Here is a 27,500-nt window from a genome sequence, read left to right as displayed (position 1 = left end):
AGTTACAAGATAATGTCAATAAATTACCCAATAAAATCCTAATCCTAAACCTAATCCTACACCTAATCCTAATAATAAACCTAATCCTAAACCTAATCCTACACCTAATCCTACACCTAATCCTAATAATAAACCTAATCCTACACCTAATCCTAATAATAAACCTAATCCTAATCCTAATAATAAACCTAATCCTACACCTAATCCTAATAATAAACCTAATCCTACACCTAATCCTACACCTAATCCTAATAATAAACCTAATCCTACACCTAATCCTACACCTAATCCTAATAATAAACCTAATCCTAAACCTAATCCTACACCTAATCCTAATAATAAACCTAATCCTAATCCTACACCTAATCCTAATAATAAACCTAATCCTAATAATAAACCTAATCCTAATAATAAACCTAATCCTAAACCTAGGTTACACTCAGACAGGCTCTTTCTTTTCGCGCTTTTATTAAAATAAAATCAAACATTTTTTTGTTAAAAAACAAACACACACACACACACACACACACACACACACACGAGTAGGGCGCATTCTCAGGTTTTGCGTCCTCCTCAAAGACAGGAAGTGGGCCTAAGCTGTACCACAAAGTCCAAGAGAAGCGTCATCAGCGCACAGAAACACACACTGAGGTTTTCTCATGTTGAGAATGTGTGTGTGTGTGTGTGTGTGTGTGTGTGTGTGTGTATGTAGCTTGGTACTGCTCCTCATTACACAGTGGCGTATTCTACCTGCATTAACCCTGTGATAACTATAAACCCAGGTAGAGTAACTCCAGTAAAAACGCAGGAACGTCGCGACCTTTGAAGATCTGCAAGTTATTTCAGCAGGCCGCCGCCTACCAACGATGCAATGTAGACCAAACCCACTGCTCTCGCTGCCGTCGTCTCGAAGCGTCACGCCACAGGCTCCTTGTTTGGAAAGCATGTGGTGCGATACGGGCTTGCTTCACAGGTGAAAGGCCGTAGTTTCCTGGAACTGGAGAGCTGTCAGGGTGTCTCTGTGTTCTGCTCTGTAGTTTCAGTCTGGTTTCTCCACCATGTTCGCCTTTTTCTTCACTTCCCACTTACACTGAAGAGGCGTAGCTGGTTGGCAAAGGCAAAGAGAACTTCCAGTGCTCGGAATGAAAACTCGAAAATAGGGATGCGTTGAAGGCCTACGCTGATAGCTAAGATCTGACAGCTGTACCTGCCACATACCTACAAAATAAAGATAAAAGTATTGGGACACCTGCTCATTCAACTCAATGCTATACAAAAATAGCCCTTCTCCTGCTTTTGTTGGAGTAACTCTCAGTCTCTACTGTCCAATCTACTCGATTTTTGAGCTAAATGCTGTGAGGATTGGATTGCATTCAGCGAGAAAAGCATTAGTGAGGTCAAGACGTTGGATGATTGAACACCACCCCACCTCACCTCATCCCCAACTCCCCCTCTCATCTAAAACGTATTGGACGACTGGCCGTGCTCTCTCCAGGGGGGTAGACGGCGCTTTCTTCCCTCGTCACTGTAAAAGAGATGCTGGCCGGCACAGACGTCTGTTAGCTGGTGTGGTGGAGCTGAAGACCCGGCGCTTGGCGGCAGCTGGAAAAGAGGCAGCGACTGGCTTCACATGTATAGGAGGAGACGTGTGTGACGTGTGCCGGGAGCATAGCTAGTGCTCCGGGACCGAAATTGCCCACCCCTACCATAGAAGAACCACTTAGCAGCAACTGTAGCAGATATGTGTGTGTGTGTGTGTGTGTGTGTGTGTGTGTGTGTGTGCGTGTGTAAAGACAAGCTCAGAAAACCTGCAAACCCAGGTACTGCACATCCCCGGAGATTAAGGATGACATTCCAGAAGAAGCAGCATGTGTGTGTGTGTGTGTGTGTGTGTGTGCGTGTGTGTGTTTACAGCTTCCCAGACGTTCCACATCCGAGCATCTGTGTCTACAGCATCCAGCAAACCATCCACCCCCCCCCCCCCCACCTCACCCCAGCCCCATCAACCGTTGGACTATCTGTTGCCATGCCAACCTTAAGGAGTCAATCACGACTTTGCTGCAGCACACAGCTCTGTCCGACTCTGCCTGGCAACACCGACGGCGTCCGTCACCATTCGCTGTTCCGCCTCTTGGCCTCATCCGTGGAGAGTCAGCTCCATGACCGCCTGACGCAGCTCTCTCCGCTCCTTCTCCTGTTGTTCTTCACTACCTCTAAAGACTTCAGACCTTTAGCTCATCTGTGAGATTCCTTACGCCCTGCCACTGACATGTGTTCATGCCCCAGTCGTACGTTGTGTGTCCATAAGTTTGTGGACACCGCTTCTAATGACTGCATTCAGCTACTTTGAGTGGCATTCATTACTGATTCAATTACTGGTTATGGGAATGCACACACAGCTTGTCTAGTCCCTGTAGAGAAGTACTGCCAATAGAATAGACTCTAATAGGAGCAGATAAACATCATGAAGCTATTGGCTCCATGCTGCCTAATAATACCAGGCGTGGGCTAGAGGGGTATAAAGCCCCCCAGCATTGAGGAGCTGTGGAGCAGTGGAAGAACTGTGCTCTCTGGAATGATGGATGGTGGAGCTCCATCCTGCACTTTTTTTTTAATGGGGGGAGATGGGGATGATGAGGTGGGGTGGTGATCAATCTTCCAACATCCTGACCTCACTAATGCTTTTGTTACTCAATGCAATCAAATCCTCACAGCAATGCTGCTCCAAAATCTAGTAGAAAGTCTTCTTCCCTGGACAGAAGTTACAGTTACTCCAACAAAGTCTTTTTAACACCCTTGATTTCATAAGAAACAATGATTTATCAGGTGTCCCAATACTTTTGTCCATACAGTGTACAGTGTTCCTCTGCATGCTGAACCTCAGAAAAACGTCCTAAAGTGAAGCCATTCACACTAGCGAGGTCTTGATGGTCTTATCAGACAGCTCGGTCAAATAAGTCGATTAATAGATGCTGTTTATCTGGGTTATTCCAGCACGGGAGTTATGAACAGGTGGGTTAATATATATAATATAATTTAATCTAATAAACAAATGTAACGTAACATAAAATTATTTTATGTTACTGCTTCGGTTGTATGAGTGACAAACATTCAACAAACAATTTTCATAATAAATTAATTAATAAATAAATAATAACAAAATAAGACTAGGGTTCGAGGCGTTAACCACGGGAGGCTAAAACAACGTATTTAATTCATATAAAATATCATCATGATGGTAGGTAACGTATCCTCGAGCTGCGTATGGGCCATAATTTGTTATGCGAGACAAACTGGGCCAGCCAGAGCATCTTGACGCCTTTCACACCCCCCACCTCCTTTTAAAAGCTCCCAGCTACTTCTAACTCCATCAACCTTTCAACTGAGCAGCATTTCCGCTGAGGGGATTTTATTCCCCCTCTCCATTCACTGCCCATAACAGCCCTCAGCAACGGTCAGCTGCACTCAGACCGCCACTCCAACCTGGGTTTTCACTTCCAAATACGCGAGATATCTGATTACGGCCGTTTCCCCGAAGCTGAAGCGATAAACATACGGAATCTGATTTTCAGGTTCCAACTTGGACCACGCTTCGGTGTTCTTCGGTAAACAAGCTCAAGCTGGAAGTTGGTCCGAACACAAGCAAACCTGAACGAGCTGATGAATCTGATTTGAGCGCTACGTCCCGCCGCTCTGGCGTAACGCGGGCGCACAAGGGGACGTCCAGCGCACAGTCGGATAAACACAGTGGGCACCACGCGCAGCTCAATATGCTCAATATACAGAAATCATTGCCTCTCAGAAGTAGGGCGGGGGTCAAACGGCAGGGATAGGGTCACCCGAATCCGTGTATTTGGTGACCAACAGTGACCAACAGTCAGTCCTGGAGCTACTCTCTGTTGTCCATCATACATCCTCAAAAATGACCCAGATCAGCTGTTTTACCATAGATTCGTATATATGCACTACATGTCCAAATGTTTGTGGACACCCCTTCTAATGAATGCATTCAGCTACTGTAACCTGCAAATACACAAACACACAGCTTGTCTACTCCCTGCAAAGGAGTACCAATCGTGCCAAAAGAATAGGACTAACACGAATCTATCGGTACCGTGCCTAATGCCAGGTGTGGGGTAGACACACGCCCTCAAGTGGGGAGGTGCTGGCGAAGGGCGAAGGGCGAAGGACACGTACCGGATATACGCTTGTTGAGAACGGAGGAGCGAGTTCTGACTAACCGAGGAAAAGCGAACCTTTCGTTATTGTGTAATTAACGTGTACAGACGCATCGGAGGCATGCGAAACTGTCGCTTGGCTTGGCGGACAGATCGGTGGGCGCTAACCCTGGGCTCTCTCTGGACTCTGTCAATTAACCACACACTTCAAAGTGGCCACCCAAACATCACCAGCCAATTAGGGATTCCTGCCCGACGCTCGATCGACCCACATCAATCGGCTGCCTTTCCCAGAGGCAGCTATTCAATACGGCCTCTGTGCACGTAGAGAGAGAGAGAGGGCGAGGGAGAGAGAGAGAGTGAGGAACACAGAGGGAATGAATGAGAGAGGAAATCAGATAAACAGACTGAGAGAGAGAGAGAGAGAGAGAGAGAGAGAGAGAGAGAGACACAGAGAGAGAGAGACAGAGCAAATCTGTCCATTTTATCACATCATTTTCGGACAAAAAGCCAAACTGTTGAGAAAACGAGGCACTATTTTGATATGAGTCAAACTTTAAAGACAATAGGTCATTATTTCGAGACGGTAGGTCATTACTGCGTCATTAGTCTGAGACACTAAGTCACAATCCATTCATCCATTCATCACGTCCCTATGACCTCATCCCTGGTCAGGGTCACCGTGGATCCAGGGCCTCCCCGGATTCATTGGGCAGGAATCCCCTGGAGAAGGGTACCATGGGTACCCCACACACACACCCATCCACTCACAACTAGGGCCAACAGAGCACGGTCAGTTCACCTACAACCTACAAGGTGGGAGGCAACTGGAGAACCCGGAGGAAACCCAAGTGGACACTGGGCGAACAGACCACACTCCTCATAGAGAGCGACCAGAGCGATGCCCTTATTTTGATATAAGAAAATAAGCCAATATCAAGTCACTGATATCGGTGATCATTTTTCTATAATATAATCAATATTTCAATATGTGGTGGGATGAAGTCCAATGTCTGAGGAACTGTCCCAGCCGGCCTATTTTCCAGAATCCAAACCCTTAACGTCACACAGGCCACACTTCCACTTACAGACTCCATGCGGACAAAAGTATTGGGACATCTGCTCATTCATTGATTGATTGATTGCTTCAATCAAGAGTATTAAAATTATTATCGTGGTTTTATTGGAGTGACTGGAGTCTCTACTGTCCAGAAGAAGACTATCATTGCTGTGAGGATTTGATTGAAAAGGGGCATAAGTGAGGTCAAGATGTTAGGTGACTGATCACATCCCCAGCTTGTCCCAAAAGTACAGGACGGGGGCCACCATCCATCAATCCTGGGGTAGGGTGTGTGTGTGTGTGTTGTGGGGGGGGGGGGTGATCTTCCTACCCCTCTAGCCCAGCACCAACCGTGCCAATGGGTTCACAATGAGTCCTATTCTATTGGCAGTACATCTCTACAAGGACTAGATCGGTGTAATGTGTTCATTAAAGGGGTGTCCACAAATATTTGGACATATAGTGTGTAGACCCCTCTGATCCGCAGCTAGGCAGATATACCTAGACCTCCTTCATTGGGGGGGGGTCCTATTCTATTGGCAGTACTTCTCTACAAGGACTAGATCCACAAAGGGGTGTCCACAAATATTTGGACATACAGTGTGTAGACCCCTCTGATCCGCAGCTAGGCAGATATACCTAGACCTCCTTCATTGGGGGGGGTCCTATTCTATTGGCAGTACTTCTCTACAAAGACTAGATCCACAAAGGGGTGTCCACAAATATTTGGACATACAGTGTGTAGACCCCTCTGATCCGCAGCTAGGCAGATATACCTAGACCTCCTTCATTGGGGGGGGGGTCCTATTCTATTGGCAGTACTTCTCTACAAGAACTAGATCCACAAAGGGGTGTCCACAAATATTTGGACATATAGTGTGTAGACCCCTCTGATCCGCAGCTAGGCAGATATACCTAGACCTCCTTCATTGGGGGGGGGGTCCTATTCTATTGGCAGTACTTCTCTACAAGGACTAGATCCACAAAGGGGTGTCCACAAATATTTGGACATACAGTGTGTAGACCCCTCTGATCCGCAGCTAGGCAGATATACCTAGACCTCCTTCATTGGGGGGGGTCCTATTCTATTGGCAGTACTTCTCTACAAAGACTAGATCCACAAAGGGGTGTCCACAAATATTTGGACATACAGTGTGTAGACCCCTCTGATCCGCAGCTAGGCAGATATACCTAGACCTCCTTCATTGGGGGGGGGGTCCTATTCTATTGGCAGTACTTCTCTACAAGAACTAGATCCACAAAGGGGTGTCCACAAATATTTGGACATATAGTGTGTAGACCCCTCTGATCCGCAGCTAGGCAGATATACCTAGACCTCCTTCATTGGGGGGGGGGTCCTATTCTATTGGCAGTACTTCTCTACAAGGACTAGATCCACAAAGGGGTGTCCACAAATATTTGGACATACAGTGTGTAGACCCCTCTGATCCGCAGCTAGGCAGATATACCTAGACCTCCTTCATTGGGGGGGGGGGGTCCTATTCTATTGGCAGTACTTCTCTACAAGGACTAGATCCACAAAGGGGTGTCCACAAATATTTGGACATACAGTGTGTAGACCCCTCTGATCCGCAGCTAGGCAGATATACCTAGACCTCCTTCATTTGGGGGGGGGGGGGTCCTATTCTATTGGCAGTACTTCTCTACAAAGACTAGATCCACAAAGGGGTGTCCACAAATATTTGGACATACAGTGTGTAGACCCCTCTGATCCGCAGCTAGGCAGATATACCTAGACCTCCTTCATTTGGGGGGGGGGGGTCCTATTCTATTGGCAGTACTTCTCTACAAAGACTAGATCCACAAAGGGGTGTCCACAAATATTTGGACATACAGTGTGTAGACCCCTCTGATCCGCAGCTAGGCAGATATACCTAGACCTCCTTCATTTGGGGGGGGGGTCCTATTCTATTGGCAGTACTTCTCTACAAAGACTAGATCCACAAAGGGGTGTCCACAAATATTTGGACATATAGTGTGTAGACCCCTCTGACTGAAGCTAGGCTTCATTAGGGGGGGGTTAAGTGACCCCTGGTTGTTTACTGACCTAAGGATATCCATGCATGGGCATGCTGGGCTTTAGGAGATGGGGAGGAGGGGAGTGGAGGAGCAGGGGGTCTTACCTTCACAGAGGTATCCAACGAGCCCCCAGATGAAGTCGCTGCAGTGGTGGCAGAAGGTCGGCTTGGTCAGTGTCACCCTGCGGAACGAGTGGCCGAGGCTGCTGGCCGGCAGTTTGGACCGAGAGCCGGGAGACTGCGGAGCCTGCGGAGCCTGCGGCGCCTTCCTCCTGCCCGAGCCCGGGCTGGAGCTGGAGCTGCCCGGGCTTTCCCCTTTCCTCCTACCGCAGCCGGGGCTCTCTCCGGCTCCCGTGGGCTTCGTCCGTCCGCTGTCTGCCATCGTGACTCTCTCCCACAATTCCCAAACTGGCCCGGATTCGGCGGGAACAGCAAGGTTTGCACGCGGATAGTGGAGCTCGAGAGCCGTTGACCGTTGAGCTCGTGAGCCACTTGAGTGAGTTGGTCACTAGTTAGTTAGCTAGCAGTGGGAGCAGCTAGCGTTAACTAGGTTAAACCCAGCCAGTCATCCCCCAAAAAGTGGCTTTTCCTCTCCCTCAGCGACGCAGTCTGGACCTGGAGACCTCCGGGACCACAGCCGGGGAAAAAAACCCCGAGCAAAACAAGCCCGAACCCGGACCCGAACCCACCACAGCTCGCGAAGACCCCAGTAATGTCGTTATTTACCTCAGAGAAGCTAAAACACGCCACCCCCCACAGCGTTTAAGCACCGCCACACGGCCAGTCAGGCTGTAGAGCAGAGCCGGACCACCGACCGACCATCGCCGCCGCGTTTCTCCCCTCTCAGCGGAGGAGATGTTTGTGTACAGCGGCGCAACTTCCGCCACACACATCGCTCCTTTTTCCCGCACCCGTATTGAGGCACGCCCCGCCCCGCCTTCCACCTGATTGGCTACTAGTTCGTACGATCAGGCGGGCTGATTGACGTCGTTCTAGGGCGCTGCTAGCCAATCAGAGCGCGGGAGGGCGGAGTTTGGCCTGAATACGGGTGGGGAAAATAATACAACAGCCTGCACGCTGGGTTCGCCAGCCTCGGAGACTGAGAAAGGGATCCGGAGTCTCAATATAGAAAGAGGAATTCCGACGTGACACACACACACACACACACACATACACACACACACACACACACACACACACACACACACACATACATTTATATATTAATATTAATATTAATAATATTACACTCCATATCAACCGTGATTGGATTCAATTTCATTTATCTATATGGACAAAAGTATTGGGACACCTCCTTATTCATTGTTTCTTCCACATTTAAAAAGAACTGGTTCTGCTTTTGTTGAGTAACTGTCTCTACTGTCTAGAGAAGAAGGCTTTCTACTAGATTTATTATTATTATTTTTATTTATTTTTTTTTGGGGGGGGGGGGGGGTTGCATTGCAGTGAGGATTTTATTGCATTCAGCAACAAGAGTGTTTGATTGATCACCACCCCAGCTCATCCCAAAAGTACTGGATGGAGCTCCACCACCATCATTCCAGAGAACACAGTTGCTGGAGGGCTTTATACCCCTGTACTAGCCCACGCCTGGCATTATTAGGCAGCATGGTGCCAGCATGGGTCATGTTAATCTGGTCCAGAGAGTCCTAATCTAATGGCAGTACTTCTGTCAGCTGTGTCAGCAATAGGTACGACTTATTAGAAGAGGTGTCCACAAACATTTGGACATGTATGTATATATATATGTATATACATACATGTCCAAATGTTTGTGGACACCTCTTCTAATAAGTAGTATAATAAGTCGTCTTTTACTGGTAGCTGGAGGCGTCAGATGGTATAAGCTTGTCTTTGATGGTCAGGGTGGTTGGAAAGCTGGTCATCTACAGGCAAAAGCATACCCTGATGGTCAGGCTGGTCATGGTGGTGTATATCCATCCCCCAGCCACAGTCAGCCATCAGCAATACTCACACTGACAGCTGGAGTGAAGAACACTGATGATCTGGGTCCAGTGGCTCCTGTTAGGGGTGGAACTACACATTAGGCAGCGAGTGGAGAACAGTCAGCTCTTGAAGGTGATGGAGGTGCTGAAGCAGGAGAAATGGACAAGCGTAAGAATCTGAGACACTTTGACAAAAACCAAGCTGGAGGGTCAGAACATCTCCAAAACACCAGGTAGATCTTTTGGGCCCAAGACTCATTGATGCTCATGGAGGCCCTTCGCCTCACACCTTACAGAACTTAAATGATCTGCTGCCAACACCTGGAGACGTCCCGATTTAACAGGACACCTTCAGAGGTGGAGGTGAAGTCCATGCCTCGACGGCACAAGGGGGACCTCCACAATCTTAAGCAGGTGGTTTTAATGTTATGGCTGTTTGATGTATAGTGTGCTAATGGCAGCAGATTTTGAGTGTGAGCACGGTCTATCAGGGTTGTAGCTACAATTCCACAGCCTCGACACTTAGGGTTGGAACATTGCTGTGAGGATTTGATTGCAACCAGCCATACAAAAGCATCAGTGAGGGCAGGTACTGATGCTGGGCGGTCAGCCCTGCCACTCCAACTCATCCCAAAGGTATTGGATGGAGCGCTATCACTCCAGAGATGGCTTTGTAGTCCTCTAGGCCACGCTACGCACTGGGCATGGTGACCTTGGGGTCATGAGCTCATAGCTGCTCCAGTGCGTCGCCTCGATTGGTCAGCGCAGAGTAAAGGTGTTAGGCCTGTCATTCAAATCTCGTTAGATATTTTAGCCTTTGGGTTTGATTACTTGGATTTCCATGAATTCTTCAGGGTGAAAATCCAATCAGACTACAGAGACCATCAGAGAATCCAACAAGACTAAAGAACCTGGGAGCATCTGAGTGGCAGCATGTGCTTCTAATGCCCCCTGGTGGCAGAATGCAGTAACCACATGGTTGATATCTAATGCAGCCAGCACAGAGTGGTGGGGTTTGGTGGGTTGGGTGTGAAACGCTGGGTTCTAGATAACCTTCCCCACTCAGACCTGAAGTTACCAGTGGTGGCGATAGGATTCAGACGTCTGAAGCTCTAATAAAAGCTCCTCACAGAAAGTTCTTCACCTAATGGTGATGAAGACGCTGCCCGATGCCTGAGACACTGTTCTACCAGAGTTCTGAGAAGAGTTCGGCTCTAGAACCCAGAGCCATGTTAATAAAATCGCATCATTAAATTGGTGGAGGGATACATGCACTGCGCTGCGCCGCAAAGTAGTCCCTAAAGAAAAGCTGGTTCTGTCAGATTTGCCACTATTTTACCATCATCATCATCACCACCACCACCACCACCACCACCACCACCACCACCATCATCATCATCATCATCATCTTCTTCATCATCTTCATCATCATCATCATCATCATCATCACCACCACCACCACCACCACCACCATCATCATCATTCCATATAAAACTCAGAAGACTTGTGTAGACTTGTGTATGACATCTCATCCCATTGATGGGTTCTCAACACTAAGGTCCATGTCTATTAAAGACGACAGCTGAGCACAAATGACAATTTTATTATATAAAAAACACAACAACAATAACAATAACAACAATAACAACAACAACAACAAGTAAATCCATTTCAAAGCATCATCTCTTTATCCAATAACACAGTGCCAATTAATCTCTCTCTGGATTTCTCAGTGGGATTCTACTGCTTCGGTCAACATAGTCTAATTATATATATATATATATAGTAGATTATGTTGAGAGAAACAGTATGTAGACATACACAGTATATATATATCACACGTATCTTTGCATAAACACAAGGGGAACATTGCAATCGTTTAAAAGGCATCTCCGTATTTCTGATCTCTGTTCAGGTCAGTTACACAGTCTGTAGGGCTGGTTGATATGTCTGACTGGCCAAGTGCCATCGCTGGAGTTCACTCACAGTTCGAGTCTGAGGAGCCGAGATTAGAAAGCGTAGGTGGGCTGGATGAAAGGGGTCGTGAACGCCGAAAGTAACGTACCGTTCTAGGATTGGGTGTCGGGTTAAGAAAAAGGTGGTCTGGAGAAGTGATGGCTGGGTCACTTCCATGTGCAGATGGCTGCGGGTTTGCCTTCAGATCTTTCAGTCAATAAAAAGGTCAGAACAGGTCAGGGCTGGCCTACAGGGCCGCAGGTAAGCATGCAATCAAACACAGCACTGTTTACACTGGATTTTAACACTGGCTTTCCAGCACAGCTCTGGATTACTTGCTTTTTCAGTTTTTCAAAAGCATGGCTCACACTCAAACACACACGACTAGGCCTCAGAATAAAGCTTCTGGCTGCAGATCAATAGTCAGAATTAACACTTGGTGTCTAGACAGCCCATCGTCTAGTCCCACTACACTTTAAACAGAGAGCCTTTACTCAACTAGGCTTAATCCTCATCTTCCAGACTCAGATTAGGCCTGAACCATGACTTTTCAATGCAATTCAATTCAATTTCAATGCAATTCAATGCAATTTAGTCCAGGACCAGGCATTATGCATGTCTAGGAACCTAATCCACCTGCCCCTGGGGTTACATTATGAGTCGTATCTGTGTGCACACGGCAAAAAAAATATTTTGGCAAGTGAACTCATCTTAAATTGAGTAATACTGCATTTCTTAGAATATTTTACTATTATGTTTTTGCTTATTTCTAGACATTTATGTTTGTTTTTAAGGTATTATATTGTCTTATTCCATTACAACCTCATTTTGCTTGTTTCAAACATTATTTCTTGGGGATACAAAGGCAAAACAATCTGCATTATTCATAAAAATAACACTTATCTGATAAAATTAATAAAGGAATTAATAAAAATGTCTAGAAACAAGTTAAACAAGCTTAGATCATCCCAAAATAAGCAAAAACAAAAATATTTATTTAAATTTCAATGTAACTTTTTGTACTTGTACTTTTTTTCTTTGCTGATAAAAATAAAAAAAGAATGTAGAGACAGTATCAAAATGAGAAATATTAGCTATTTCACCCCGATTTAAGAGGATTTCACTCATAAGTATTCGGACAGTGACACAATTCCTGCAATTCTGCCCCTGTGCACCATATCAGTAGAACCAAAAAGATGCGAAAGATCAGACTTTCAGCTTATTAATTACACTCACTGTCCAAATACTTATGGACTTGTCCTGGTCTGAAGCCCACGCAGTGCAAAGTTCATTCTAAAACACGGCTTCTAATGTATAATGTGACGATCGCTGCATGGGCCTCATCAGGAAGGTGTCAGTAAGCCGGAGCTACGGTCAAACCAGGGCTGTCACGATATATCGGCTGCTGCTTTATCACGATACAGGATCCCTGATACTGGTACTACTGGTACTACTGGTACTAATGGTACTAATGGTATGTGTGCTGTAAGGTTTCTGACCAATCCCACAAAATAAAAAGTAGGCCAACGTTTAACCCCTAACTAACGAGTTCCCATCCTGCACCTGTATTTTACGTAGGAGAAAAAAAAATAATAAAAGGGTGGAGTCTGAGAAACCCATTCTTTCTCACAGCTTATGAAATACACTCGGGTGGCTGAGCAGATTCTCCCAACGAACATCCTCGAAAGCCTCTCTCCCGACCATCGTTAGCACCACAAACAGGGAGAATCAGCATCAGCACCCTGACCATGAACACCAGTGCAGAGTGAGAGCGAAGAGCAGAGGAGAGGAGAGAAGGTTGGAGAAGGTAGGTGGAGAGCACTACAACACTCTCGACCATTCCCCCCACCTTTAGCAATACTACATAAAAAGCTATTGGTCCAGAGGCTCCAAAATCAGAAGTTCGTCCAGGTTCAGGAGTGATTTTCAGAAACAAAGCTTTGGTGACTTGCTGATTTTTTACGAGGCACGACGAAATGAAGGCGCTGGTCTTCCAAAACACGAAGTCTGGGAGTGCAGAATTCCTGAGGCAGGATTCACTTAAAAAAACAAAACAAAAAAACCACACACACACACACACACACACACACACACACACACACACATACATATATAAACCCTGAAGATTCCCAAATTCCACTCCAAACTCGGTTTACGGTTGCGTACTGTCGCCAAAAATCTGGTCAAGCTCCAAAATGTCCACTTTACAGAAGAAGGAAAAAACCTTCTGACCTTTCAAAGGAAGTCAATGGGAAAATATTTCATCCCAAGCCATTTTCGAGCTTTTCTATTGGCCTGCTCATCATGACATCTGGACACAATGTAGAGAACAGCTGACGGACTCAAATGATGTTAAAAAGTGAAAAATGGCGTGACCGCAACGATATGCGGCCTTCTGATTGAGTCAGGCCTGGGTTCAATTATCTGGTCAGTGAAAGCCTCCCTAATCTGAGACTAGGATTAATAGGGGTGCAGCAGGGGTGTACGATACAGTGGGGTCTCGAGTCGATACATATTCAGTGCCCAAGTCTTGATACTGATACTGTAATTTATCAAATGTGATATTTCTTACTGAAATTAGCACGCTCTGAAGGCCTTTACACACCCAACACAATTACGCTGTTTGATTTATTCGCACGTTAAAAACGCTTAAAACGCGTCTATACATTATGAAGCTTTTCACACCCCCGCCCACAACATCCACCAATCACAGCTCTCTTCCTGAAGCTGGTATGGCAACAGCCATACCAGCATTCTACTCGTCAAACTTGTTAACGAGTAGAAGCTCTGCTAAAGTTCAGTCCATGACCGAACTCGGCTTTCTTCTTTCACTCGTCCGGAAGACAGCCTGCAAAGTTTACTCTGTGAGGCCCTGCCTCAAATCCCTCCCTGCCCCCTATGTAGTGCACTTTGTAGTGCACTACAAAGACAGCTGCATCTGCACCCAAACTGCGCATGATCTGTCCGACCTGATGTCATCTAAATTCAGCAGTCACTGCATTCAGCAGGGTCATTTAATTATTTATTTATTTATTTTTAAGGGCGCTATGTAGGGAGCTTGATGCGATTTGAGATTGTGCCCATAGTCACTTCTCAGGAAGAGTACACAGTGTAGGTCAGTGGTCAAAGGAGGACGGGGAGCTTCATGGTGGAGATGTTTTTAGAGACATAGCTCCACAGAAATGCGAATTAAATCATTTCGAACATCTTGGCAAAATTCCAGGAAAATCGTGGCACATCCAGTGTGCCGCCTTCGGTGTGTAACAGCCTTCAGAGTGTAGTCCTATATGCTGATCACGGCTGATTTCAGTTCATTCGCGCCATTTTTGAGATATACATATATTCGCACATCCCTGCCACCTACTGGACATAATGTGTATTGCAACCATGAATTGCATTAACTACATCTATCAGTATTCTGCATCCCTAAAAATTTAAATGTGCTTCGAATGGGTCTTTAGGAGATCCCACTGAGGAACCACATTGGGTTCCACAAAGAACCATATTTGTAACACAGAACTGAGAATTCTTAACATCGAGTGTTGGTTCTTTACACCTTTCAAAGGTTCTTCGCGGAGATGCACCAATTTAATTCTCAGTTCTCTATTACAAATACTGCAAGGTTCTTCAAGGCAGTGGTTCTCAAACCTGGCCCTGGAGATCCCCTGCCCAGCATATTTCAGCGGTAACCCTGCTTCCCACCACACACCTGCTTTTTCCTGCTAATCAGCCAAGCTCCAAGCGCTTTATACGTTGAAGGTAGTGAGTAGAGCAGGAAACTCCTGAAACGTGTAGGACAGGGGGTTCTCCAAGATCAGGGTCGGGAACTTTGCTGCCCTTTTAAACCCTTAAATTCTTTAAAGTCTTTACACAACATACAGCGCATCCTTAAAAGGCTGGAATTCTCTGCTCCACCCTAAATGGTACTGAGGTCACAGAAGGTTACAGGGCTGCTGCTGCGCTTGTACCAAAAGAACTCACTGGGTGGACCTCAAAGAACCATCTGAAGGACCTGCAGAATGCTGGCCAGGCCACCTTAAAAACCTGTGAATTTAATGACCCACTGAATCGTTCCTTACGTAGCTAACTGAGCCAGGCCAATTTTCGTAAGATTTACCGATTTCCGCCCCAAACTCTAACTACTTCGAGCCCTGTCAGCCTGGCGGGATCAGAAGACGACCTAGACAAACCACAACCTGCCCTATCTTTTGCGTACGTCAAGAGATAATCAAGGCATTGCAGGTGATGTCATCACCACCTATGTGTACACTTTAAAAAAACAAAACAAATCAAAACCCATAAAAACACAAACAGCATCGAATAAAAAAACAAAACCAAAATAAAAAGCAAACAATTAAATTAAAGTCTTACATAACTGAGACACGTCCGGCCGAGAGCGTGCAGACGTGGTAAAATGCATATACAAAACAACCAAACAAAAAAACACTAGCCGCAAATTAAAGCGCTCCTCAGCCAATGAGAATTGGCTATCTGTGATCTGCGTAATGGGCGTGGCCCCAGAGCTCCAAAGCCGTCTCCGCCAATCAGAAAGTTCTGAGTCGTGTAGCTGAACTGGCTCTGGGCTTTGAGGGGTCATTTCCACACTGGGACGAGCACAGGGGCGGTCAGGTCGGCACAGGTAGGCTCCAGAGTGGAGAGAACAGAGCGTCAGGGGTGGGGGGTGAGGGGGGGTGAGGGGGTGAGGCTGAGGGTGTCGTCAGGGTCATCGGGGCTGGTGTGGAGGGGAAGTGGAGAGCGAAGAGGTCAGCGGGTCAAACTTCGGTCAGGTCGGCCTCCAACTGCGGGGCCAGCTGTCCGCAGAGCGAGTCGGCCAGGCTGAGGCTGGGCCTGTGGAAGGACGTCTCGACGCCGCTGTCGCACACACCGCCCTCGTCCAGGGGAGCCAACTTCAGATCCTGAAGACCCTCACAGAGAGCTCGGTCTGAGGGGGGGAGAGAGAGAGAGAGAGAGAGAGAGAGAGAGAGATGAAAGGAAGACAGGGGGAGGTAGAGAGAGGTAAGAGAGATATGAATGAGAGAGAGAGAGAGAGAGAGAGAGAGAGAGAGAGAGAGAGAGAGAGAGAGAGAGAGAGAGAGAGAGAGAGAAAGAAAGGGGGAGGTAGAGAGAGGTATAAAGAGAGATGAGAGAGAGAGAGAGAGAGAGAGAGAGAGAGAGAGGAAGAAAGGGGGAGGTAGAGAGAGGTATAAAGAGAGATGAGAGAGAGAGAGAAAGAAAATGGGCAAGAGACATTAGAAGGGTACTGTGTGTTTAATTTTTCACTGTAAAAATAAAGGTTAATCAGAGATACACTCTCTCTCTCACTCCCTCTCTCTTTCTCTCTCTCTCTCTCTCACTCCCTCTCTCTCTCTCTCTCACACTCCACAGCAGTAAGAGCAGCATCTCCTGACCCCCCCTCCCCTCCTCCTTTCCCCTCGCTTTGCGCAAGAGCTGCTGAATCACACACTGCAGCAGCAGGATCTCGCTTCCTCTTCCTTGGGAAACCCCCATCTCCCCTCCGCTTTACTACAACCCCTCTGCAGTGTTGTCATCTCTCTCTCTCAGTCTCACACACTCTTACACACACACACACACACACACACACACATAAGAGGTACAGAAACTACAGTGTGTGTGCGTTTCTGCCGTCCCTCGGTCAGGGGAAGCCCGGCCTTGCCCTGCCCTGCCCTGCCGTCGGTGAGTTAGACAGAGTGACGTAGACCTGCTGAAACCAACAGCGATAAACAACAACATGAGCTCATCAGGGGGATTTAAACCAACGTACCACTGAAACGAGACCGGCCGCTGCTCCTTTTCCACCGGTTCCACCTTTTCCACCGGATCACACACGGTTCTACACAGGCCACAAAAGTGGCCCTTTGACTGGCAGGCCCTTATCTAACAGGGTGGGACTGTACAGGACTATACACTCTGTGGAGCTGGCCATGGTGATCCTCACCCCTCACTTCAACATATAAGGGCAGACCAGACTGAACGTCTGAGGTTTAAAGGAGACGGTCCCCTCCAAAACATTCATCTGCTTGGTTTTACTAAAAGGACAAAAGTATTGGGACGCCTGCTAATTCACTCGAGGCTATTAAAAGAGCTGATCCTGCTTTTGTTGGAGTAACTGTCTCTACAGTCCAAGGAAAAAGACTCTCTACTAGATTTTCACTACTAGAACATTGCTGTGAGGATCTGATTGTATTCAGCGATGGGTCAGGTCTCGGGTCTCCAGCTCCACCACACCAGCTAACAGACGCCTGTGCCGGCCAACATCCCGAACAAAGGGAGTTAATAGCATCCATGGCATCAAGTGAACCAGCTCCGCAGGGGGAACCACCAAGGTCACTACCCGGATCACCACAGTGCCCGGCGATTCTTACCAGAGGATGGACCGGTGGTGTGTGTGTCGTGGCTTTCCTCACATACACAGTGCTCCTGCAGTATGCTGACAGCGCCCCTGTTGCCAATACTCTTCAAGCTGGCAAGAAGCTCTCGAACCGTTCCTCCTGAAACCTGCATAAGAGAGGGTTCACGGTCAGCTAAACACAGACCCCGAAAAACATCTTCGAGGCTAAAAGGCCAGACAGTCTGACTGCGCATGCGACACATGACCAAAAAAATGGCCTTTTATTTATTAATATTAATAAATATTTATAAGATGATCCTTTATTAGTTCCACAGTGGGAAAGTTCACAGTGCCATAGCAGCAAAGGGATAGCAAGACAATATTTATTTATTTATTTACTTATTTTAATACATGCAGGCAAACATCAACATTGCATATACCTGATATCACGCCAGTCAGCACCCACCCCTAGTATGTAATTAATGTCATTTAATGTAATTTTACATAAATACTTATCAAACTAAAATGTTGTATATTTTTATTTTCTATATTTGTATATTTAATTATTTAATTATTTACATATTTATCCAGATATTTGATGTAATCAGACTGTCCTCAAAGCACTTCCCTGCTGTTTGTACCGTTTCTGACTGATATTTATTTATTTATTTATTATTAGTTATTTTTATTTACTTTTATTTTTTTTAATACATGCAGGTAAATTACTCTACTACAGATATTTTACCATCACCATCATTCCATATAAAACTCAGAAGACCCTTGAAGCTTCACTTATGGGTTTGGATAGAAAATATAAAAGCTATATCTATATACCTGATATAACTGAGACCAGTATAAATATACCCCCCCCACACACACACAGTTTCCTAAATGCAAATGTTATGTTTTAAGTTCACTATAGAACAGATGAATACTTATCAAATATTCAAATATAAAAGAAATATTAGGCTTTTATGTTTTGCACTGGTGTTAAATGAACTATAACTGCCTTAAACCAGTCAAACCAGACTCAAACGGCCCTTTAATGGGAATTTCACCTTTAATATGAACTTTTCGACATTTCAGAGTGATTGTGTGAACTGCTCTGTTCTGGACAAAGACTAAATCGTTACAAATATGGTCCTCAATAGCCAAGATACTTTATGAGATGTGTCATAATAAAGTTTTAATCTAACACATAATTTGTAAAACATATTTATAATAATAATAAAATACAGGCAGGTAAATTAGTTCTAATAATATTTTTAAATAATTAAAAACATACATATATTTTACCATCTTCAACATTCCATATAAACCGGTGTGTAGGTTCACTGGTGGGTTTGGACAGTAAATAAAATGGCTATATTTGTGGTTTAGTCATGGGACCGACGCCTGATTCCATTTACCACCGCTGTAGAGAAATCTGAGTCAGCAGATTTCTCTACAATGGATCATTTCACACCAAACCTAATCTGACTGACTGTTTACATCTCAACCACTGAATTCTATGGAAACTTTGAAAAACTGGTGGAATTCCCCTTTAAGCAAAAAAAAAAAAAAAAACACCAGGGACAGTGAGTTACTGTGAATAACAGCAGAGCTGCTGTGATATCTACCACAGCGTACAGTGCTTAGTAGTCTAACAGTATGAAAGCATTATATTAATATAACATTACCTGCTTAATTAATTACTGTTAATGAGCAATCTGTGGTTTAGTGGGAAGATAAAGATATGGTGAAGGAAATATGTAAAAACGGCTGTTATCAGATATGATGTTATATAAATCACTGCTGTATAACTCAAGCACTTTAAACACATTAAAGATTAATGATATAATTATGATTACATCACAAATACAGACTTTTTATGTACAATCCAACCCCCCCGTGAGTCTACGCATATTTTCTGGGTGTAGTATAGCAAGGTTTTTTTGGGATGGACTATTTTACCACACATGCCCTGCATGTACCCCTCCACTATTTTAATGATATGCATTTTTACCCACACATTTTAGCCCCAGAACCCTCACACCAATCTACAAGCAATGATTTGTTTACATCTCAACCACTGAATTCTATGGAAATTTCAAACAATTGGTGTAATTCCCCTTCGATGACTAGTGAGTTCATCACTGCTAAACTGTAAAATACCTCATAGCTATCCAGCAGCGTGGAGGCGGGCCGTGGGCTGAGGCGGAAGGCGTTGGTGAGGATACCAAGTCCTAGTGCATGTGCCAGACTCTCCCACCCACCCACTGATTCCTCCAGACACTGACACAGCGCTCGCTTCGTCTCTACACTCAGACTCCGCATGTCTCCTGCAAACACACACACACACACACATTAAAATGATGTATCTCAGCTGAGAGTGTATACCTGTAATTAACTCTATATAACATAAGAATAAACCCTAATAAACATAGTCAGTGGTCAGTGAGAGTGTCTACCTGTAATTAACTCTATATAACATTAGAATAAACCCAAATAAACATAAAGTCAGTGGTCAGTGAGAGTGTCTACCTGTAATTAACTCTATATAACATTAGAATAAACCCAAATAAACATAAAGTCAGTGGTCAGTGAGAGTGTCTGTCTGTAATTAACTCTATATAACATTAGAATAAACCCAAATAAACATAAAGTCAGTGGTCAGTGAGAGTGTCTACCTGTAATTAACTCTATATAACATTAGAATAAACCCAAATAAACATAAAGTCAGTGGTCAGTGAGAGTGTCTATCTGTAATTAACTCTATATAACATTAGAATAAACCCAAATAAACACAGTCAGTGGTCAGTGAGAGTGTCTACCAGTAATTAACTCTATATAACATTAGAATAAACCCAAATAAACATAAAGTCAGTGGTCAGTGAGAGTGTCTACCTGTAATTAAATCTATATAACATTAGAATAAACCCAAATAAACATAAAGTCAGTGGTCAGTGAGAGTGTCTACCTGTAATTAACTTTATATAACATTAGAATAAACCCAAATAAACATAAAGTCAGTGGTCAGTGAGAGTGTCTATCTGTAATTAACTCTATATAACATTAGAATAAACCCAAATAAACACAGTCAGTGGTCAGTGAGGGTGTCTACCTGTAATTAACTCTATATAACATTAGAATACACCCACTGCTTACCTTGTGGCGGTACAAAGACCGTGGTGGGCTGGTATTCTTTACCATTCAGGATTTCCTGCACCTGCCAATAGCATAACAAAACACCAGAGTTAAACACAGTGCAGGAAAAACGAACAGTTACAGAATGACCACTAATTAGTCATCTAATATTTGTCTCGGCGCTGAATGCAATCAAATCCTCACAGCAATGCTGCTCCAAAATCTCCAAAACAGAAACAGTCACTCCAATAAAACCATGATAGACTTTTTTTTATTTTATATAATACCTATCATTTCAGATAAAACTATCAATGAACTGGGTGTCCCAATACTTTTGTCCATACAGTGTGCTGTGAATCTGGCAGTTGTTTCTTTATACTACATCCAGATTTCATGATGAATGGACCAATAGAAACGCTCCAAAATGACTTTGATGATGTTAGATTACAGCCATGGTGTGCTACTGTACACCATTAATGGTGTCAGATTTGACCGTGTACCCTCACGCGACCTCACGATGGCTCATGTCATGCACCATCAAGCAGAGCGAGCTGTGGTGCTTAGTAGGCTTCTGACCTCAGGGGAAGCAGCCATGTTGAGTGGGGTCGTCCCTGGGATGTAGCCTTCGTCCTCCTCCACGTCTTCCTCATCCGTGGTGCAGCACTCTTCTTCTCTGAAGAACAGTGGCTCGTAGTTCTCTTTATGAGGGTCTGCACCTGGGTGAGTGGTAGAACAGCAGGGGGGCTTCAGCCCAAATGATCCAGAACGAGATAACTGCTGACATTCGTGTGAGCTCAGCATTTTCAACTCACCTGCCGCCACCAAGAGAGCGCTGAGTTTGAGCGAGCCCCGTCCAGCTGCGATGTGGAGAGGAGTGGAGCCGTTATAGGTGACGCTGTCCACCTCGGCATCACCCTGCGCCAAGAACACACACATAGTCCCATCAGCTATTACACTTGGGGTGGGCGATACGGGCCGATATTTGATCGTATCGTGATGAATTGCGTATGGTGAATATTTCACTGGTTAACGTATGTGACAAGGTAGTATGACCTGATGGTGACTAGGTGTACCACGAATGCAGACTTTCTGGAGATACTAAGAGCCTAGAGGTTTAGGGGTCCTACAGACTGACCATCTATTTACTCCCTAACTGAGACACAATACCGGGAAGAACTTGGGCGTCACTTTGGGGGACCTTTGGGAGCTTGGAGTTCAGCTACCTGTGCACAGACGAATCAAACAACAAAATTTCTGCATATTCATCCATTAAATTCACCTTCAATGGCTGTGCAAGCAGATGGTTAGTGGTTGCTATGGTGTAGCTAGGTGGTTGCTAGTTTTCCCAGTACTTCCCAAATGCTTCCCAACATATGGTGCTAGTAAGCTGCTTCCTCAAGTTGCTTAGTAGCAGCTAGGGTGCTGCATAGTGGCTCCTATGGTGTTGCAAAATGGTTGCTACGGTATCCCACGTAGTTGCTATGGTGTTAAAAATTGCGATACTCAGAAACACAAAACACTCTACCTACCTCCAGTAGTAGGCAGCCTGCGAGGGGACACGTTGTCATGCTCGGTTGCTAGGTGAAGTGGCGTGCGGCCGCAGGTACGCTCCTGAATCTCCACACTCGCCCCGCCCTCCAGCAGGGCCCTCACGCTACTCAGGCTGTTAGCCAGCACGGCCAGGTGCAGCGGACACAGACCTACGGGTGGACGACAGAGATCAGAGGTTAGGTCAGGTCGAATGGGAGTGTGTGAGGCGTCAGGTGGAGTGGGAGTGTGGGGTAGAGGACAGCCAGTACCTGCTGTGTTGGGGACGCTGGTCAGCTCCAGCCCAGGGCTGTGGCGCAGCAGCAACTGCACCATCTCTCCTTCTTTCTGCTGGGCTGCCAAGTGCAGGGCTGTGTTGCCGTGGCGATCGGTGAGAGTGACATCAGCTCCAGCCGCAAGTAAGGCCTCCACCACATTCTTCTGCCGAGTCACCACCGCCAGGTGCAACGGCGTCTGGGACACGAGGTCAGAGGTCAGTGTACGGTCACGTGATAAAGTTAGTACACCTTGTGTCCTAGTAGCTGTTTATCCCCCCCTCTGCTGAAACGACCCCAGCTCCACCACACCAGCTAACCAGCCACCGGGAGAGGCAACGCAGCCAATTGTGCTCCCTCAGACTCTCTCGGACACTGTGGCTGATTTCTAACTGTTCTGAGATCTGTTTAAACCCCTTCCCAGACTCTTCTACATCTCCACCCTTCTTTCTGAAGGCCTCTGAGAGCTCTCTGGGTCTGGACATGATGGTGATCTTCTTCACCCCTCACTTCAACCATCAATCCAGAGCAGACCAGACTAAACATCTGAGGTTTAAATAAGACTCCAGACTCCTCCAGAATAATCCTCTCCAACCATGTTCTGATCATCTGCTGCTGATCCTCTGCTCCTGAGTCTGATTCTACACATTTAAAGGAGTGATAAATGTGGAAGTAGAGGGTTTGAGCTTTCTCCTTACAGGAAAATTACATTACTACATTACGTTTCGTCAGGTGCGTGAGTTTAGTTAGATCTCCTCCATCTCTCAGTGTTGATCACATGAAGATCAAATGTCCTTATATTTAGGTTTTTATGGGGTTGGACCCTAGTTTTGGGACGTACCTGGTACAGATCGTTCCTCATGTTAAATATATCCTCTCCTGGAATAGCCGAAATGACCTCTGCTAGAGTCTTCACTGCATCCGTTTGACTGTGGATCACACCCAAGTGGAGTCCCCTGCAGGTGGAGTACACAAGCTCACACACAACTCTCACTGGTTGTCAATGGAAGTCAATGTAAAACTAGTTTTCAATTTTGGAGCATTTCTATTGGTCCATTTGTCACAAAATCCATATATGAACCATGTAAGGAACAGCCGATTGCAGCAATCGCATTAGGGCTCGCTTTAATCAACCCAAACCTATCAAGGCTAAGACAAGGAGGCAACACTACAAAAACCATTACGGACAAGCAGGATTCTGAGGTCGGAAACCACCAATTACATCAATTTACACCAATCAGCCATAACATTAGTACCATTACATCAGTGCCCAATACTGATTAAGTCCCCCTTGTGCTGCCACAACAGATCTGACCATTCGAGGCATGGGCTCCTGTGATATCTGGATACCTTCATAGTTCATTGTGAGGTGGCGCCTCCATGAGTACCAACGAGAGCCGTAGGTGCCCAAGACCCTGTTGCCAGTTCACCGATTATCCTTCACTGGAGCTCTTTTGGTAGGTACTGAGCACCACTGCATAATAGGAACATACCCAACAAGACCCGCCTGATGTTCTGGAGATGTTCTGACCCTCCAGTCATTGTCTAAAACATCACAGTTCGGTTCTCAAAGTGTCTCAGGTTCTTAGGCTCGTCCATTTTTCCTGCTTCAGCACCTTCATCACCTTCAAGAGCTGACTGTTCTTCACTCGCTGCCTAATATGTAGATCCACTCTTCACTGATGATTCCACTGTAGATGAAGATCTACCTGGTGTTAATGTTCTGGCCGATTGGTGTATGTGTAAGTGTTCAGCCTTTTCAGCATAAGATTAACTTTAAGATGTTAATTAACTTCCCATGTGTCACAGGGGCTTCTTCCTTATCTCTGGGGATTCCCCACCGTCTTATTCAGAGCCACAGTTTGGCAGTGCTTCTCCTGCAGGATTCAGTCCTAACCCTCCTCCAACACACCCCGCTCCAACATTCGAGAGACACCCCGCCCCCCAAGCAGCTTAAGGAGGAGAGGCAAGTCTTGCCACTACAGCCTGCACTCTCCTCTACTACTGCAGGTATATCAGCCCGTCCCCAGTCCAGGACGGGACCAGTCTGTGCTGGGAGAGGGATCTTGTGAGATTTAATGGGTGTAGTGTAAGAGATGAGGCTGGGATACATACGTGTCTCCATTTTCATCCTGAGTGGCCATGAGGGGGCGCTGTGGAGCTAGCAGCCTGCGAGCATCGCCAGTCACTGCATAACCGAACAGAGCGCAGGCATGTCGCTGCGCCAGCTCGGCCAACCGAGGCTCAAACACACACTCTGCAAGGAGAGAACAGAGAGCGCGCGTGTACACACACACACACACACACACACACACACACACACACACACATTTGAGTTATTTCTTATAAAAAGATTATTCATAAATAAAATAATTTAAATAAAAATATATAATAATAATAAGAATAATAAAAAGTATCAATAATAAATAATATTACAACTATAAAAGAACGAAAATAAATATCAATAATAATAATAATAATAAATATCATAATGAACATAATCAAAAATATTAAATGCATGAATTTATTAAAAACTATAAAATATACACTAATATAAGACAGATATTATTCAACATCGCAGAAGATAAACTACATGTCCAAAAGTTTGTAGACACCTGCTCCTCCACCTGCTTTTGAAATCAAGGGTAATAATAAATGATTTTCCCTTTTGCTTCAGTAACTGCCTCAACTCTCCTGCAAAGGCCTTACACTAGATTTTGCAACACTGCTGTGAGAATTTGATGGGATTCATCCATGAGAACAATAAGCGAGGTCAGGTATTGATAATGGATAAGATCAAAAACGCATCCCAGTGATATTGGCAGGAGCTCCAGTCCTCCACAGCCCAGTGCTCCCAGTGCCGCAGGGCTTCATACCCCTCTGTCTACCAGATGAGTACCATTGGGCATGGTGACTCAAGACTCCTCCAGAGCCTCCTGTTATTCTATTGGCAGTGCTTTTCTATGGCGATTAAACAGGCTGTGCTGAAAGTCAGTACTGGGTGCGCTGAACAGGAGCTGAACTCACTCAATAAAGGAGTGTCTGGATACTTTTGGACACATAGCTCTCTGCGTTTGTTTAACATGACCTCACAATTACAGCATGGCCTATTCTCAGCTCACCTTCCGGCCTGAGCTCCTCCAAGGCCACACTCCCCTCATCCCCCACTCCCACCACGGCGGCTCCAGGATGGCTGTAGCCTTGCACCACTCCCCCTGAGCCATGATCATCATCATCATCATCATCTAGATCACTGTCACTCTCTTCATCAGTGTCCTCCACAGGGCCCAGAGTCGCTGCTGGGGATAGAAGAGGGACGCTGTGAGCTTCTAATGCCATGGTTATAGACAGTTACAGACAGTGAAGTCTGTCTAGTCATGTGTGTGTACATTAACAAAAAGTATTGAGAATTCCAAAATACTACTGTCCAGAGAAGAAGGCTTTCTACTAGATTTTGGAGCAGCACTGCTGTGAGGATTTGATTGTATTCAGTGACATGAGTGTTACTGAGGTCAGGATGTTGGATGATTGATCACTACCCCACCTCATCATCCACAGCGCCTCAACTCATCCCAAAAAAGTACTGGATGGAGCTCCACCACCATCATTCCAGAGAACACAGTGCTTCCACTGCTCCACAGCTCAATCCTGGGGGCTTTATACCCCTCTAGCCCACGCCTGGCATTATTAGGGATGGTGCAAATAGGTCTGTGTGCTGCTCCAGCAATGGGTGCAACTTAAAGAACTGAATGCATTCATTAGAAGGGGTGTCCACAAACATTTGGACATTCCGCAATTCCTCAAATAAGGGTAATAGGAACATTTAGAAACATAACAAAATATAAATTAATATATAAAATTATATATATATATATATATAGATATATGAATTAAATCACAGGTATTTGAATAATGGTAATAATAGTCAAATATATATATATATACACGTTTGTGAATAGAACTCACTGTGCTTGATGCTGGTTCCCCCTCCGCCCATGGAGGGGGGAAAACCAAAGCCAGAGTTATAGTTGTTGAAGTTGGAATAACCCTGGTAGTAGTGCCCTGGAGTGAAATAAAAAATAAATAAATAAATACTCAAACGCTTCACATTTTCTCCACAAATTCCCAAAAATCTTGCAAGAGTGCAGAGAATAACACCAACACTAATTTATAAACATACCTCCGCCTCCTGCTCCGCCGTGCCCGCCCCCTGTTGCAGGACCGCCTCCAGCCCCTCTATACATGCCCCCAGCTCCGCCTCCTGCACCACCGTAGTCCGGGAAATTGGGAAGGATCTTCTGCCGCTTCCTCTGAACCTCCTCCTTATCTGTCCACACAACACAACACTCCCGCAAATTAACATCAGCATAGAGCCGCATAGTGTTCAAACTGGTATTCTTGCTCCTGGGCTCCCTCTACAGGTCGGGAAGTGCAATTCCTACAGGACAAGCATTTCTGGACAAGCTGAGAGATCCAGGAGCAGTATCTGCAGCATGTGGTGTGAGGAGAGTCTACAGTGGGAATTATATTTATGCTACAGTTTAATCAGAATTGTCCTTCCATAGTGTTGCTTTGGGTCCAGAAAGACTCAATATTACCAATATTCCACTTTATTTTTATTAATTTTATTTAATTGATATATATGTACATTTTTCAAGTTTCAAGTTTTTTCTCTTTGTTCTAAATTTATTAAATTTTTTAATTTAATGTAATTTGATATTATTATTTATTTATTTATTATTTATTTAGATTGTTAATTCTTACACAAACGGTTGCAACTCTAACAACCTTAATTTCCCTCCTGGGATCAATAAAGTATTTCTGATTCTGAAGTCCTGTGGACACTATTTAGCTTGGTGGGTCTCCACATCCCTAATGCATGGTCCAGAAGGACGGCCCAGTGGATTGCTGTGGATTACAGTGCTTTGTTTGGTACGCTTGGTGGTGGTGCTAACATGCTATGCCAGCAGGACACTGATAAGCCCTCGCCTCTTCTTGTTGATGCAGCGTGGGCTTTTATCAA

At 45.3% G+C, this 27,500-nt stretch overlaps 2 protein-coding genes across 2 annotated transcripts in view; both read right to left on the bottom strand.

The window, feature by feature from the left end:
• The window catches only part of LOC140573769 (diacylglycerol kinase theta), a 48,288-nt gene extending 40,111 nt beyond the window's left edge, over positions 1–8,177 (bottom strand). Inside the window, exon 1 of the mRNA XM_072693320.1 lies at positions 7,383–8,177. Coding sequence (XP_072549421.1) covers positions 7,383–7,659 — 277 coding nt within the window. The 5' untranslated portion in view covers positions 7,660–8,177. The remainder of the gene's footprint in view (positions 1–7,382) is intronic.
• A 2,650-nt stretch (positions 8,178–10,827) lies between these two features.
• nfkb1 (nuclear factor of kappa light polypeptide gene enhancer in B-cells 1) overlaps positions 10,828–27,500 on the bottom strand; it is a 44,941-nt gene continuing 28,268 nt past the window's right edge. The window contains 14 exon segments of the mRNA XM_072693972.1: positions 10,828–16,142; positions 17,584–17,716; positions 19,704–19,870; positions 20,697–20,757; positions 21,252–21,391; positions 21,488–21,590; positions 22,205–22,231; positions 22,233–22,375; positions 22,475–22,676; positions 23,319–23,433; positions 24,593–24,734; positions 25,600–25,776; positions 26,444–26,539; positions 26,658–26,804. Coding sequence (XP_072550073.1) covers positions 15,973–16,142; positions 17,584–17,716; positions 19,704–19,870; positions 20,697–20,757; positions 21,252–21,391; positions 21,488–21,590; positions 22,205–22,231; positions 22,233–22,375; positions 22,475–22,676; positions 23,319–23,433; positions 24,593–24,734; positions 25,600–25,776; positions 26,444–26,539; positions 26,658–26,804 — 1,823 coding nt within the window. The 3' untranslated portion in view covers positions 10,828–15,972.

Source organism: Salminus brasiliensis, chromosome 12 (genome assembly GCF_030463535.1).
Source record: "Salminus brasiliensis chromosome 12, fSalBra1.hap2, whole genome shotgun sequence".
NCBI classification, from domain to species: Eukaryota; Metazoa; Chordata; class Actinopteri; order Characiformes; family Bryconidae; genus Salminus; species Salminus brasiliensis.
This window is presented reverse-complemented; position numbering and strand designations above follow the sequence as displayed.